General features: G+C 33.8%; 1 protein-coding gene across 1 annotated transcript; it reads right to left on the reverse strand.

Moving 5' to 3' along the window:
* Positions 1-12893: 12893 nt before the first annotated feature.
* On the reverse strand, positions 12894-14613 carry LOC140167453 (uncharacterized). The gene is made up of 2 exons (XM_072190760.1): positions 14595-14613; positions 12894-13315 (listed from the first exon to the last, which is right to left on the reverse strand). The coding sequence occupies exons 1-2, from the start codon at positions 14611-14613 to the stop codon at positions 12894-12896; spliced, it is 441 nt and encodes a 146-aa protein (XP_072046861.1).
* Between the last annotated feature and the right edge of the window lie 441 nt (positions 14614-15054).

The raw sequence follows: 15054 nt of genomic DNA on the forward strand, positions 1-15054 counted from the left end.
ACTAATGGTTTAATTGCTTTTAAAATAATGCCAGAAAATGAGAACAATCAGATAGCTACATATTTATACCAAAACGGAATTCATTTGCATCAGTAAAACTTGTGTTTTGGTGATTTGTATGTCCCCTACCATATTTTACGCTGTTAGACATGGAATATTAAAATTTTTCTCATATTTTATGTTTAACTACCTGACAACTAATGGTTTAAATTGCTTTTAAAATAATGCCAGAAAATGAAAACAATCAAATAGCTACATATTGATACCAAAATGGAATTCATTTTCATCAGTAAAACTTGTGTTTTGGTGATTTGTATGTCCCCTACCCCTTAATAATTATTGTCATATTTTACGCTGTTAGACATTGAATATTAACATTTTCATACATTTTATGTCTATCTACCTGACAACTAATGGCTTAATTGCTTTTAAAATAATACTAGAAAGTTAGAACTATCAATTCTCGCTATTCGCAATAAGGGCGCCGCCAGCGGTTTGCGATGTAATCGTGATGTATCATGGGAAAAGGTCGACATCCAAGTCCGCGCAATACGAATATTACCATGCTATTACATAGGAACACGTAACAATATTTTTTAGTTTGTCAAAATAAAGGTGTTACACGCGAATCGATACTCAATAATACTTAATAATGTGATTTGAAATGTGCACAATTATTTTTTCTCTATCGATTTGCGTGTAATACCGTTATATTGACAAACTAAAAAATATTGTCACGTGTTCCTATGTAATAGCATGGTAATATTCGTATTGCGTTGACTTGGATGTCGACCTTTTCCCATGATACATCACGATTACATCGCAAACCGCTGGCGGCGCCCTTATTGCGAATAGCGAGAATTAGCTACATATTGATATCAAAATGAATTCATTTTCATCAGTAAAACTTGAGTTTTGGTGATTTGTATGCCCCCTACCCTTAATATTGTCATATTTTACGCTGTAAAATATGGTTAGACATGGAATATTAACATTTTTCTCATATTTTATGTTTAACTACCTGACAACTAATGTTTTAATTGCTTTTAAAATAATGCCAGAAAATGAGAACAATCAAATAGCTACATATTGATACCAAAACGGAATTCATTTGCATCAGTAAAACTTGTGTTTTGGTGATTTGTATGTCCCCTACCCCTTAATATTGTCATATTTTACGCTGTTAGACAGGGAATATTAACATTTTTCTCATATTTTATGTTTAACTACCTGACAACTAATGGTTTAATTGCTTTTAAAATAATGCCAGAAAATGAGGACAATCAAATAGCTACATATTGATACCAAAATGGAATTCATTTTCATCAGTAAAACTTGTGTTTTGGTGATTTGTATGTCCCCTTACCCCTTAATATTGTCATATTTTACGCTGTTAGACATTGAATATTAATATTTTCATACATTTTATGTCTATCTACCTGACAACTAATGGTTTAATTGCTTTTAAAATAATGTCAGAAAATGAGAACAATCAAATAGCTACATATTGATACCAAAATGGAATTCATTTGCATCAGTAAAACTCATGTTTTGGTGATTTGTATGTCCCCTACCCCTTAATATTGTCATATTTTACGCTGTTACACATTGGAAAATTAACATTTTTATCACATTTTAATATATTTAACTACCTGACAACTAATGGTTTAATTGCTTTTAAAATAATGCCAGAAAATGAGAACAATCAAATAGCTACATATTGATACCAAAATGGAATTCATTTTCATCAGTAAAACTTGTGTTTTGGTGATTTGTATGTCCCCTACCCCTTAATATTGTCATATTTTACGCTGTTAGACATTGAATATTAACATTTTCATACATTTTATGTCTATCTACCTGACAACTAATGGCTTAATTGCTTTTAAAATAATAATAGAAAGTTAGAACTATCAATTAGCTACATATTGATATCAAAATGAATTCATTTTCATCAGTAAAACTTGAGTTTTGGTGATTTGTATGCCCCCTACCCTTAATATTGTCATATTTTACGCTGTAAAATATGGTTAGACATGGAATATTAAAATTTTTCTCATATTTTATGTTTAACTACCTGACAACTAATGGTTTAATTGCTTTTAAAATAATGCCAGAAAATGAGAACAATCAAATAGCTACATATTGATACCAAAACGGAATTCATTTGCATCAGTAAAACTTGTGTTTAGGTGATTTGTATGTCCCCTACCCCTTAATATTGTCATATTTTACGCTGTTAGACAGGGAATATTAACATTTTTCTCATATTTTATGTTTAACTACCTGACAACTAATGGTTTAATTGCTTTTAAAATAATGCCAGAAAATGAGGACAATCAAATAGCTACATATTGATACCAAAATGGAATTCATTTTCATCAGTAAAACTTGTGTTTTGGTGATTTGTATGTCCCCTTACCCTTAATATTGTCATATTTTACGCTGTTAGACATTGAATATTAACATTTTCATACATTTTATGTCTATCTACCTGACAACTAATGGTTTAATTGCTTTTAAAATAATGCCAGAAAATGAGAACAATCAAATAGCTACATATTGATACCAAAACGGAATTCATTTGCATCAGTAAAACTTGTGTTTAGGTGATTTGTATGTCCCCTACCCTTAATATTGTCATATTTTACGCTGTTAGACAGGGAATATTAACATTTTTCTCATATTTTATGTTTAACTACCTGACAACTAATGGTTTAATTGCTTTTAAAATAATGCCAGAAAATGAGGACAATCAAATAGCTACATATTGATACCAAAATGGAATTCATTTTCATCAGTAAAACTTGTGTTTTGGTGATTTGTATGTCCCTTACCCCTTAATATTGTCATATTTTACGCTGTTAGACATTGAATATTAACATTTTCATACATTTTATGTCTATCTACCTGACAACTAATGGTTTAATTGCTTTTAAAATAATGTCAGAAAATGAGAACAATCAAATAGCTACATATTGATACCAAAATGGAATTCATTTGCATCAGTAAAACTTATGTTTTGGTGATTTGTATGTCCCCTACCCTTAATATTGTCATATTTTACGCTGTTACACATTGGAAAATTAACATTTTATCACATTTTAATATATTTAACTACCTGACAACTAATGGTTTAATTGCTTTTAAAATAATGCCAGAAAATGAGAACAATCAAATAGCTACATATTGATACCAAAATGGAATTCATTTTCATCAGTAAAACTTGTGTTTTGGTGATTTGTATGTCCCCTACCCTTAATATTGTCATATTTTACGCTGTTAGACATTGAATATTAACATTTTCATACATTTTATGTCTATCTACCTGACAACTAATGGCTTAATTGCTTTTAAAATAATAATAGAAAGTTAGAACTATCAATTAGCTACATATTAATATCAAAATGAATTCATTTTCATCAGTAAAACTTGAGTTTTGGTGATTTGTATGCCCCCTACCCCTTAATATTGTCATATTTTACGCTGTTAGACATGGAATATTAACATGTTCGTACATTTTATGTCTATCTACCTGACAACTAATGGTTTAATTGCTTTTAAAATAATACTAGAAAGTTAGAACTATCAATTAACTACATATTGTTACCAAAATGAATTAATTTTCATCGGTAAAACTTGAGTTTGGGTGATTTGAATGTCCCCTACACCTTAATATTGTCATATTTTACGGTGCTACACATGAAAAATTGACATTTTTTAACATTTTATGTCTATCCAGCAAAACAATTAATGGTTATTTTGCTTTAAAAGATTACAACAACCAAATAGCTATATATTGATGCCAAAATGAATAGATTATAATGAATAAATGTCGAGTTGGTTTGTACGTCCCCTAACCTTTAATATTGTCATATTTTACGCTGTTACACATTGGAAAATTAACATTTTTATCACATTTTATGTCTATCTTATGGTTTTTCTGTTAAAAATAATACTGGAAAGTTAGAACAATCAATTACCTACATGTTGATATCAAAATGAATTCATTATTATGAGTAAAGGTTGAGTTATGGTGGTTTTTATTTCCCCTACCTCTTAATAATACCTTATTTGACATGGTTATACATGGAAAAGTAACCTTTTCTCACAAATTATGTCTATCTACCTGACAATTAATGTTTGCTTTTCTTTAAAATAATACTAAAATGTTTGAACAATCAATTAGCTACATATTAATTCCAAAATGAATTCATTATCATGAGTTGAAGTTGAGTTATGATGGTTTATATTTCCCCTACCCCTTAATATCGTTACACACGCTGCTACATGTGGAAAAGTAACTATTTTTTACATTTTCAGTCTATTTTCCTGACAAACAGCGGTTGATCTCACCCCGCACATATAAATATTCAAAATATTACATGAATGGTAACTTACCAAACAAATTTTGTTAATAGAACTTATATAGTTCAGCCGAGTGACATATTAAGACAAGTAAAACACCCCAACCCCGAACCCTATACACACCCCACCCCCCCCCCACCCCCCCCCCCACCCCCAACCCACACAACACAAACCAACATGCAAGCAAACATGCACATACATATATATTTGAACCAGAACATCAAAGTTTGCCTAGATATGCTTGATATTAAAAACAAAATAAAAAAATGGAAACAAATTGGCACAATAGTAAAATTTGAAGCCAGTGTCACAAAATCACACGCATTGTTGTGAAAAATCTGATTTTTCACTAGTGTGTGGACTGGCCACTTCCAATCATGATCTAATGAAACCTAGGTTTGCTTTCAAATAATACTAGGAAGTCATAACAATCAATTAGCTACATATTCATACCAAAATAAATTCATTATTATGAGTAAAAGTTGAGTTATGGGAATTTATATCTCCCCTACCCCTTAATTTTGTCCTATTTTTTGTGATTTTATGTGATTATACGTCCATATATAAAATGACCTGTATAAAAATGTGATACCACAATTTGAGACCACTACCTACCTAGCAGTGATCTAGAGGGTCCATACTAACTACCTATGGTGTCAAACCTTGTATGTAGTGGGGGATGAACGAATTCCTTATTTCGGGCTCCTGTGAGATCTTGCTCCTGGACTTGGTTGTTCTAGTTCTTTACAGCTCAGCAGGAAATTACATTTTGTTTCCTCCTCTGACTTTCACAAGAGGCAGGTACCTTCAATGTAATTTTGCACGGTTGCTTTGTAGAACATAGGTGTCAGTAAGTAGTATATCTGGCCCTCTCAACTTCTCTTGGGTTAGTTGGTGGGGATGACCATACTTAATATGGTCGTCCTATCTGGAGATTAGACGTAATGAGAAGCTTTAAGGATTTGATTAAAAGGTTTGATTTTTGCATCATTGGTCAGCTCCTCATTCCAGTAAATTTTGATTGCCTTGGGATTTTTCCTCAAAGCCTTATGGAAGGAACATTTTATTTATTTATTTATTTATTTATTTATTTATTTATTTATTTATTTATTTGGCTTCATACACTGGTTACAATAACAAATAACAAAATTAGATAAGAAATGGATAAATATATTGCGCAAAGTAAAAGTATAAAAGACATATATATATACATGTGAATAAAACGCACCACGGATCCAGCACATGTAGGAGAGATACCAGTGTAGAGGATTGGGATGAACAGGTGCATATCACCTCTAAGACCATCCCACCTCAAGATCAAAAATTTAATTAAGACACCCTACAAATAGCACAGCTGCATACGGAGACCCACGTACAAATGTCAGCCGGCCGAAAATTTAACTCAAATTGAGAATGCAAAAAATTAACCACATTGCTTTTAAAAACAGAAAAAGATGAAGAGGACCTAACACTAAGGGGAAGCTGATTCCAAATTGGCACAATGCGGTTAAAAAAACTGGACTTAAAAGCTTCCGTTTTGCAGAAGGGGATCCTAAGGCGCAAGGTGTCACATGTTGATCTTGTGTTGGGACGGTCTTGCCCAATCTCTGACTTGACATACTTGTAGACATCCAGATCGTAATTGTCAGACAAGGACTTGTAAAATAAACAAATATCAAGTTGCTCTCTACGAAGCGTGAGGGGTAACATACCCAGATGGCACAACCGCTCCCGATAATCCAGATCAGGATAGTGCATGATGAACTTGGTAGCTCGCCTTTGAACACTTTCGAGAGACTGAATATTGTGTCTGGATGTACCACTCCAAAGGCAGCTACCAAATTCAAGATCACTCCTGATCAATGAATTATACAGGGCTTTGGTGATTTTTTCAGGTGCCTTAAAACCAACTGTGCGCATGATGAGACCCATTTTTTTTTTTTTTTTTACCAATCTGTTAATATGGTCGTTCCAATCAAGTTTGGATGTGACATCAACACCAAGGTCTCTGACAGATTTGATTGCACTAAGTTTTGTGTTATTCATAAAATAATCAAAATTCACTAACAAACGTTTCCTTGAAACAGTAATGACTTGGCATTTTGAGGGATGAAAATTTAATTCCCAAGTATTACTCCATTGAACAAGATGATGAAGATCTTCCTGAAGCAATTTGCAATCATTGACATTTTTTACATTAATGTAACATTTTGCGTCATCCGCAAAGAGTGCAACTTTTGCATGATGGACAATGCTAGGCAGGTTGTTGATATATAAAACAAAAAGCAAAGGGCCAAGGATGGACCCCTGTGGCACACCAGAAATAACAGGCAGCCAGTCAGAATAAACCCAATCAACAACGACCCTCTGCCGTCTGCCAGTTAAGTAAGCCCTAAGCCAATGCGAAAGATCTGAGTGGATACCAAATGAGCCAAGTTTATGAATAAGAAGCTCATGAGATACACTGTCAAAGGCTTTTGAAAAATCAAGATATCTCATATCAACCTGCCCAGCATTGTCCAGGATGGAATTAACTTCATGGAAAACTTTAACTAACTGTGTAGTGGCTGAGCGTCCTTTCATGAACCCATGTTGGAGAGGGTAGATTTGGTTTTTAATAACAGGAAAAATCATATTAAAAATAGCACGCTCCATGATCTTGCCACATATACAAAGTAGTGAAACAGGCCTGTAGTTGCTGGCAAGCTGCTTATCAGATTTCTTAAAAACAGGGACTACATTCGCGTCCAACCACTGGTTAGGTAATTTACCTTCAGTTAGAGAGACATTAAAAATATAGCACAAAGGAGCAGCAATTTGACAGCAACATTCTTTTTAAAACCTTAGGTGAAATACCATCAGGGCCAAGGGCCTTATTTACATTGAGATTTTTGAGAATTTTAATGACATCATCAACCTGAATGATTTGGTTACCAAGATTAGCATGTTGGAAATGAGAAATAGTGGGTAGTGATGGAGAAACCTTTGGTTGGGTAAAACAGAGAAGAAGTAATTATTGAAGAGGGTGGCTTTCTCTAAAGAAGTGGAAGCAGACATGTCATTGTAACTGATAAACTGGGGTAATGATTTCGTCCTAGTTTTAGATCGAAAAAAGGACCAGAACCGCTTCGGGTTATCAGAAAGTGTCGAACCAAACCCGGCAATATATTCATCATATTTGAATGAAATCAAATTTTTCAAGCGGTTCCTTAGTTTGCGAAACTTAGCCCAATGGTTTACCGAGTCGCTCTTTTTTGCCCGCTTCCATGCTGTATACTTCTTCTTCTGCAAATGCCGAACCTCTGAATCTATCCAACCAGGTGTTGAACTGTCTCTAATTTTAATCTTGGGTATATTCCTGTCAAGGATAGAAACAAAGATGTTAGTGAATGAAATCCAAGCATCATTTACATCAACAGCATTAAATACACAAGAAAAATCAGCACAACTCAGCTCAGTTCTAATTTGACTAAAGTTGGCTTTTTTGTACCGGCCAGCCACAGCTGGCCGGTACTTATTAATTGGCTCAAGTTTGTTGTTGTTTCTAACTTTCTATTAGATAGTGTATGAACAAAACAGAAAATATTGTCAAAAAATTATCAAGTTGTCAAGGCAAATAGAAGTACCAAAATTGGTGTGTGAAGACAACAGAAGTTTTGTGTTGATTTTGCATTACTAAGGTTAAATCAGTATATATTTTAGGAACTTTCTTTCTAAATTAAAAATTTGGCAAATTCGCTGGTCCTCTTACCATGCACGTTGACCTTATTAGAGTATAAAGCACAGGGGACAATATAATACTCAGTATAAGTTCCAATATCTGTGTGTCAGTCTGTGATCATAGTGCTTTTCAAGCAGGTCAAGGTTATCTAGCAGCGATCTTGCTATAAGTTAATGAAACTGTTTTGATGTCATTACACATCTATTCCAGAAAACTTACACATGAAAATTAATTGGTAATTGGTGGGAGAGAATAATTGGCAGGACAATTGGTTCTCACATTTTAATAGGAGTTTCACAGGATAATAATTAGATGTTATGATAGAAGAGGGTGTAATGTTATGCCCTTAATCAAAAGTCTGCTATCAAAACCTATTTGCACACATGATAAACAATTACCTTCTTTTGGATAAGTTGATTAACTTCATATATTTTGGTCTATAGTAATGATGATATAAATCAGAAAAATGGAGCTTTAATGCAGATGTAACGAATTATATTCCTATACGTATATCACTAGTCTTTAACCATGCTAACAAAATTAATAAAATAGCTTCGGGTTTCAGTATGTGTAGGCCTATAATATATTTGTTGTTTATATATATATATTCCAAAAATAATTATTCTTGATATAGTGTTTAATATTCTGTGTGTTTAAATTTTCAAAACTAGATTGTTATGAATTAATCTATACTAAAAGATGCGATGTTGTTTGCTTTGACAAGTTTCATTTGTGCAATCACAATTATACTATATAGACAGTTTTGACGTAAGTGAGAGAAGAATACATAAGCTATTGGGCAAAATTGCTAATGAATTAGCTTCCGAAATTCTTAAGGATGTAGAAGGGATCACATCAAACGATCACATTTGGTACCAAATGATCACAGTTGGTGCTAAATGTTATTAAATGTTTGGAATTTATTTCATCTTATTTCAAATTTATGTAACAACGTAAAGACTGATTTTGAGAGAATAGCAACAAATGGAATTTGGCTCAAAATACAACCATAATCTTTACACTTAAAAATTATTTTTACTGAATATTTATGTTTTAAAAACGAAATCTAATGTTACTCATTGTAATTCATCCTTTTGCCGGTACATCCCTTTTTAAAGGGATTTTTATTAAAATTATAAACATGTCTAGGAACTTGTTTGATACGTTCAACCTTGGTAGCAATACAGAATTGTAAAAGTTTGTGATCTGTTTGAAAAAATTCACTAGAAATTGATATATCAGAAAACATATCAGGAACATTTGTAAATATCAGATCAAGAATATTGTCACAATTTTCACGAGATGGAATAAAATTGAGTTGTGAGAGAAAATATGAATTCACGGAGTCAAGAAATTGACTCTCAGCATCAGATATATTCAAATTGTTTCTACAGCCATCTATCTTTGGCAAATTAAAATCACCAAAGACATGAACAATCAGAAACACGAGATAAAGTAAAATGGAATCTGTTTGCAAAAAGATCAAGTTTGTAGTCCTGTGAGCGATAACATAAAATCAAGGCCATCTTCTTTGATCTGTTAGGTCTTAATTCAACAACAATTATTTCAGCATCAGATGGCTCAAGATCAATCCTCCGAAGAGACATGACAGATTTGTTTACACTACAGATTACACCACCACCACGACATTTCTTTTTGTCAGGTATTCTATCCTTACGATACAGTATGTAGTCTGGGTGGGAAACCTCAGCGTCAAGAATATTATCATTCAGCCATGATTCTGTGACGAGGACAATATCAAAAATCTTTTTACACAGAATAAAACCATAATCTCTTAATTTATTGCACTTTTTGTTGACAGTCTTAAGGGCTGGGGTATGAACGTTTGGACAGTATTTATTTTGGGACATTTTTTAGCACATCAGACATATCGAATTGCATTCTGAATACGAAGAATGTCATTCTGATATCAAATAATTTTGATTTTTGAAATTCGCAATTTAATACACATTTTATGGCAAATCATTAAAAATGATATTTTTGATATTTAACAGTACTTGAAGTAAACTTTATAAATCTGATGTTTTATACTTAAAGTGTATGTAGGTGGGATGAAAAGCCGACGATCAATTGAAAATTTTGACCTTTCGTATTGAAGATATGGATTTTTTCCCAAAACACCAAAAAAAAATTAGGTCTTTTTGGGAAAAAATCCATATCTTCAATATGAAAGGTCAAAATTTTCAATTGACCGTCGGCTTTTTCCTCCTGCTACATACACTTTAAGAATATATCATTAGATTTATATAATTTACTTCGAGGACTGTTATATATCAAAAATTTGAAAAATATCAAATTTTTATAATTTGTCATAAAATTTGTATTATATTGTGATTTTCAAAAATGAAAATTATTTGATATCAGAAAGAGATGCTTCGTATTCAGAATGCAATTCGATAGGTCTGAGGTGCTCTCATGTCCCACAAAAAATACTGTCGAAACGCAATAAACGCTCATTTTAGATCCCTTAACACTCCTTGTGTTTATATACAGAGTTTTCAGTTCATTGTTTGAATCTGGACCAGGGTTTAGTTCAATATCACCACTGATTATGATCAAATTGATCCGAAAGGTTGCACAAGAATTTGATAAGAGTCTGAAAAGTCTGATAAGAGCGTTTGTAACCGGAAAAACCTCATGAACTGCAAGAAAATCATCAACATCACCACAATGAATGTGAGAACCATCCGAGAGAACAGATGTAGAGAAGAGCTAGTGTCAAACTTGATAGAATATAAGTGTAACCCTGTTAAATTTCTGTTAAATATTGCCCTCTAAAGTTTAAAATTTTCTTAACCTTTGCTGCCCTCGTGTGTGGCAACAAAGTTAGGATCTCCTGGTCACTCTGGCACTACCTGGCAAGCAGGTCACACACAACCCCAACTCAGCAGAACTTCAATTTATCTATTCATTTAAAACAAGTATAAACCCATGAGATGCAAAACTTAAAGGAAACTATGACAACTGTTAACTGTAAATTGGCTGAATCACCAAGGAACGTGAAACTGGCTCTTTTAGATACCGGCAACTCCAAGACGATGTGACAGTGTTATATTTAACCTTCCGTTATGTTATCCTGCTAATACTGTGAATCTGTGTGGATTGTGGAGTCTAATGGATCATCTTCCCAAGCGCTGTTCTTGGCATGCAGCAATGAAGCTGTTTCCTACTGATGGATCCCTACAGGCGTGGATACAGAGCAGATTTGAGACAGCATTGCACTGGATGATATTATTCTGGACATTTGCTAGTTCTGAATTCAGTAGCGCGGTTACCTTCAACGGCAAGGCTAACGTATTGTTTGACTTTTCATTCGCGAATCGCGGCTTAGTAATTCTAACGGACTTTATCCAAGCAGGGTTCTTGGTATCTCCGATTACGGAATCGGAAAGTCCCATGTTAAAGAGCGTCTCTTGTTTGATCATTCAAGTGATACATGTGTCAGATGACGATTTTATGCCCATTGATTATACTGTTTGATTAAATTACTTGATTTAGTCCCGTTAATTAATAATTATGTATTTTTGTTTGTTTTTAGGTTTAAATAAACAAGTTCAAGTATGCAAATATAACCATTCGTCAAGTTGTGTATTGTTTTATTAAGTTTTATGGTTTTTTTCACAGGCAAACCTGGGTTACACTAAGAACTTTGTCTACTACAGGCCTGATCCTGTTGAGAATCATTTTGTTGAATATCTTGGCTACAACTGAGCCTAAGCTTATCCCTCGATAGTTCCCTACTTGACTAAGATCTCCTGACTTAGCTTAGGAATTGGTACTATGTTGAGGATAGACCACTGGTCAGGCTTGCTTCCTTTAATCAGTGCATTGATGCAAAACTCCAACACTATGCCATCCAGATCACATCTTTTAAGTACCTCTGGTGTAATTCATCCTCTCCACAACTCTTCCTAGATCCTTGGCCACCGGTACAATATCCTCATCTTCTCCATCTATTTCTGGATTGCTACCTAGGAGATTTTTAAAGTGGGTGAACAAGTTGTTAATCCTTTCATTCTGTATGTCTCCCTTCAGCTGATTTTTCACTGATGATTTCCTTCCAGTTATTTCATTAATTAGCTTCCAACTTTGTCCATGCTTGCAGTTGTCATGCGCTTCCTCAACTGCTCTTAGCCTTTTACTTAGATCTTCTTCCGTAGCAGTATTATATGCTTCCTCTAAGTTTGTCTTGGCTTCCTTATATCTGTGTCCGTTTTTCTCAGTTGCATCCAATTGGTACGCATCATAGGTTTCTCTGGTGTCATCTCTTGCTCTCACCACTCTGATATCACTTGAAAGCCTCACCTTCCTATTCTTCTTTTCAATTGGAATAACCTTTTCTGCTGCTTCCCTGTTGGCTTTTATGAATCTTTCATATCTCTCAGTAGCTATTTCCTCCACTTCCTCCAAGAAATCTGTTGTGTACTTCAACAGCATATAGCTCCTGAAGCTTGGAGCCTGAGCAGAGTGTTTTCCAGTCATGGTTCTTCTCTCTAGGTCTTGTTCTTTCTCAGACTGATCCTTGATGTCACAATAATTCTATGATCTGATCCTACACTTGAGAAGGTATTGTATGCTTCTGCATTAGGCAGTAGGCAACAGTAGGCTGTTTCTCCACTTTTTGCGAAGCAGGATATAATCCAGTTGGTACTTGTTTCCTGCTGGGCTGCAGAAAGTTCACAGCTTTCCTTTCCTCTTCCTAAAATAAGTGTTAGCACAAATCAGGTTCTTTTCAATTTCAATTGCCAGATCAACCAATAACATCCCATTCCTATTAGTTATATCATGATAGGTGAACTTTGCATCCTCTGGTCCAATTCTGCCATTGAAATCTCCTATAACCATCATGACATTGATTGATTGAATCTATAGCTCTCCTCAAGTTGTCATAGTCATCTTCTATTTTGTCTTCGTCTTCCACATTGGTGGGACAGTAAGTAACAATAACAGTAGTTGCAGGGTTTCCTTGAAAGTTGGCAACCAATATTCTTTCTGTATGTGGTACCACACCAGCCAGTGAAGCCTTTGTATTTGCGCTTAGCACTCTTCCTACTCCGCCTATAGATGCACCTGCTATATTCCTGGTAGCTGATGTTGTGATAAGAGTCTGTCCCTGGATGTTTTCAAATTTGACGGGTTCTTTATGTACTATGCGGTGCTCCTGGATCCCCAGGATGTCGATGTTATGTAACCCTGTTAAATTATCTGTTAAATATTGCCCTCTAAAGTTTAAAATTTTATTAACCTTTGCTGCCCTCGTGTGTGGCAACAAAGTTAGGATCTCCTGGTCACTCTGGCACTACCTGGCAAGCAGGTCACACACATCCCCAACTCAGCAGAACTTCAATTTATCTATTCATTTAAAACAAGTATAAACCAATACAATAATCTTGGGAGAATAGTTAAAAACTACTCTTAACATGAGCACTATATCACATAATGACATAATCCAAACAGTTCATACAAAAACAGCTTAAGTTCAACATTAACCACTATGGTTAGTACACAAATTACTCGGCCTTAATCATGTATATAATATTAAAACCATAACGAGTGATGTATAATTTCAAAGTTAATAATTAATATCTGAATGTTTGTGGCAAGTTCATTTAAAGTAGTTTGAATCAAAAGGCCTATTTGATGTTACATGCAGAAATATTTAACATAATATACATGGCACTTCTTTCTCAATCTCATATTAAATGACAGTAATATAAATCCCTACATAGAGTTGTACAGGGAAGGCTAATATGCAAATCTTATTCCTTAAGTAAAATAACATCTTTACAACTATCTGCAGCCAATGTTTTGATAAAAATCCTCCTCAATAAAAGGAGAGGTATTTAGGCTTTGTGCCTCTGACAATAGAATGTCCTTGTGCATATATGAGGAAGTTTTGGGTGCATGCTAAATAACTTTTGGGTGATAATTTACAACAACACTTGTCACTTCAATGGTTTTGTTGAATTATGTTTGAATAAGTTTCAAAAGAAATTCTCTTGACACACCTAGTTTGGGTGCTAAAATACACCTAATAACATGACCAAGCACTTTACTATACTTTATATAGTGTTGTTGTGTTGAGCACACCCAAATTGGCACATTCCTTAACTTATAGAAAACTCATGTTTATCATGCATTATTTGATATTGACCAGGATATTGTTTTATTACTAATATTGTATCTTTTGCTTACATTACATAAAAGTTCACTTGAGGTCAGGTCAAGTGCAAGATCATCTTGAAAAATCCTTGGTTACTATGACAATTATAATAAATACAGGTGTTCAAGTAATCAAGTTGGTGAATTGAGCTCACTTTGATATTTTAAAGGCCTTCTTGTAAAGTTAATGTAATCTAAAACAACTTTAACTTTACTGAGATTGAATTTCCAAAACAACAAATACATAAAATCATTAATTCAACGTAATGAACGCTGTGCAAATGTGATTTGAGACATTTGGTATAATCAATAATTAGCTTACCAATGCCAAGAAATATCATAACTAACGAATCAGAATATATTTCAAGGGGTGATTGAAATATTATTTAGACAAAAATTTAAACCATGACATGATCATTATGAATAATAAAAGCACTAGAAAAATAAACAGTGAAACCAGTCTTACCTATAAAGAGCCAATAGATGGTGTGATCCAAGGGAGTGTCACAGATGGAGAAACAAATAGTAGGATGATCTTAAAATCACAGTCTAAGTTGACGAATACATGGAAATATCTGCATAATATATCTGCATACGAATATCCAATTTATCAAGTCCAACGTGGGCAATGATCTTAAATGATACGAATATCCAAGTTATCAAGTCCAGTGTGGGTAAATAAAAGAAGATGACTGTCCATGAGGGTTTTGGTTTGGTCCTCTTTCTATGATGGTATGTGGCACAGTGCTGGCTAGTGGTGTAGGTGGGTGTGACCTGGACCT

The sequence above is a fragment of the Amphiura filiformis genome, chromosome 13 (genome assembly GCF_039555335.1).
Source record: "Amphiura filiformis chromosome 13, Afil_fr2py, whole genome shotgun sequence".
Lineage (NCBI taxonomy): Eukaryota > Metazoa > Echinodermata > Ophiuroidea > Amphilepidida > Amphiuridae > Amphiura > Amphiura filiformis.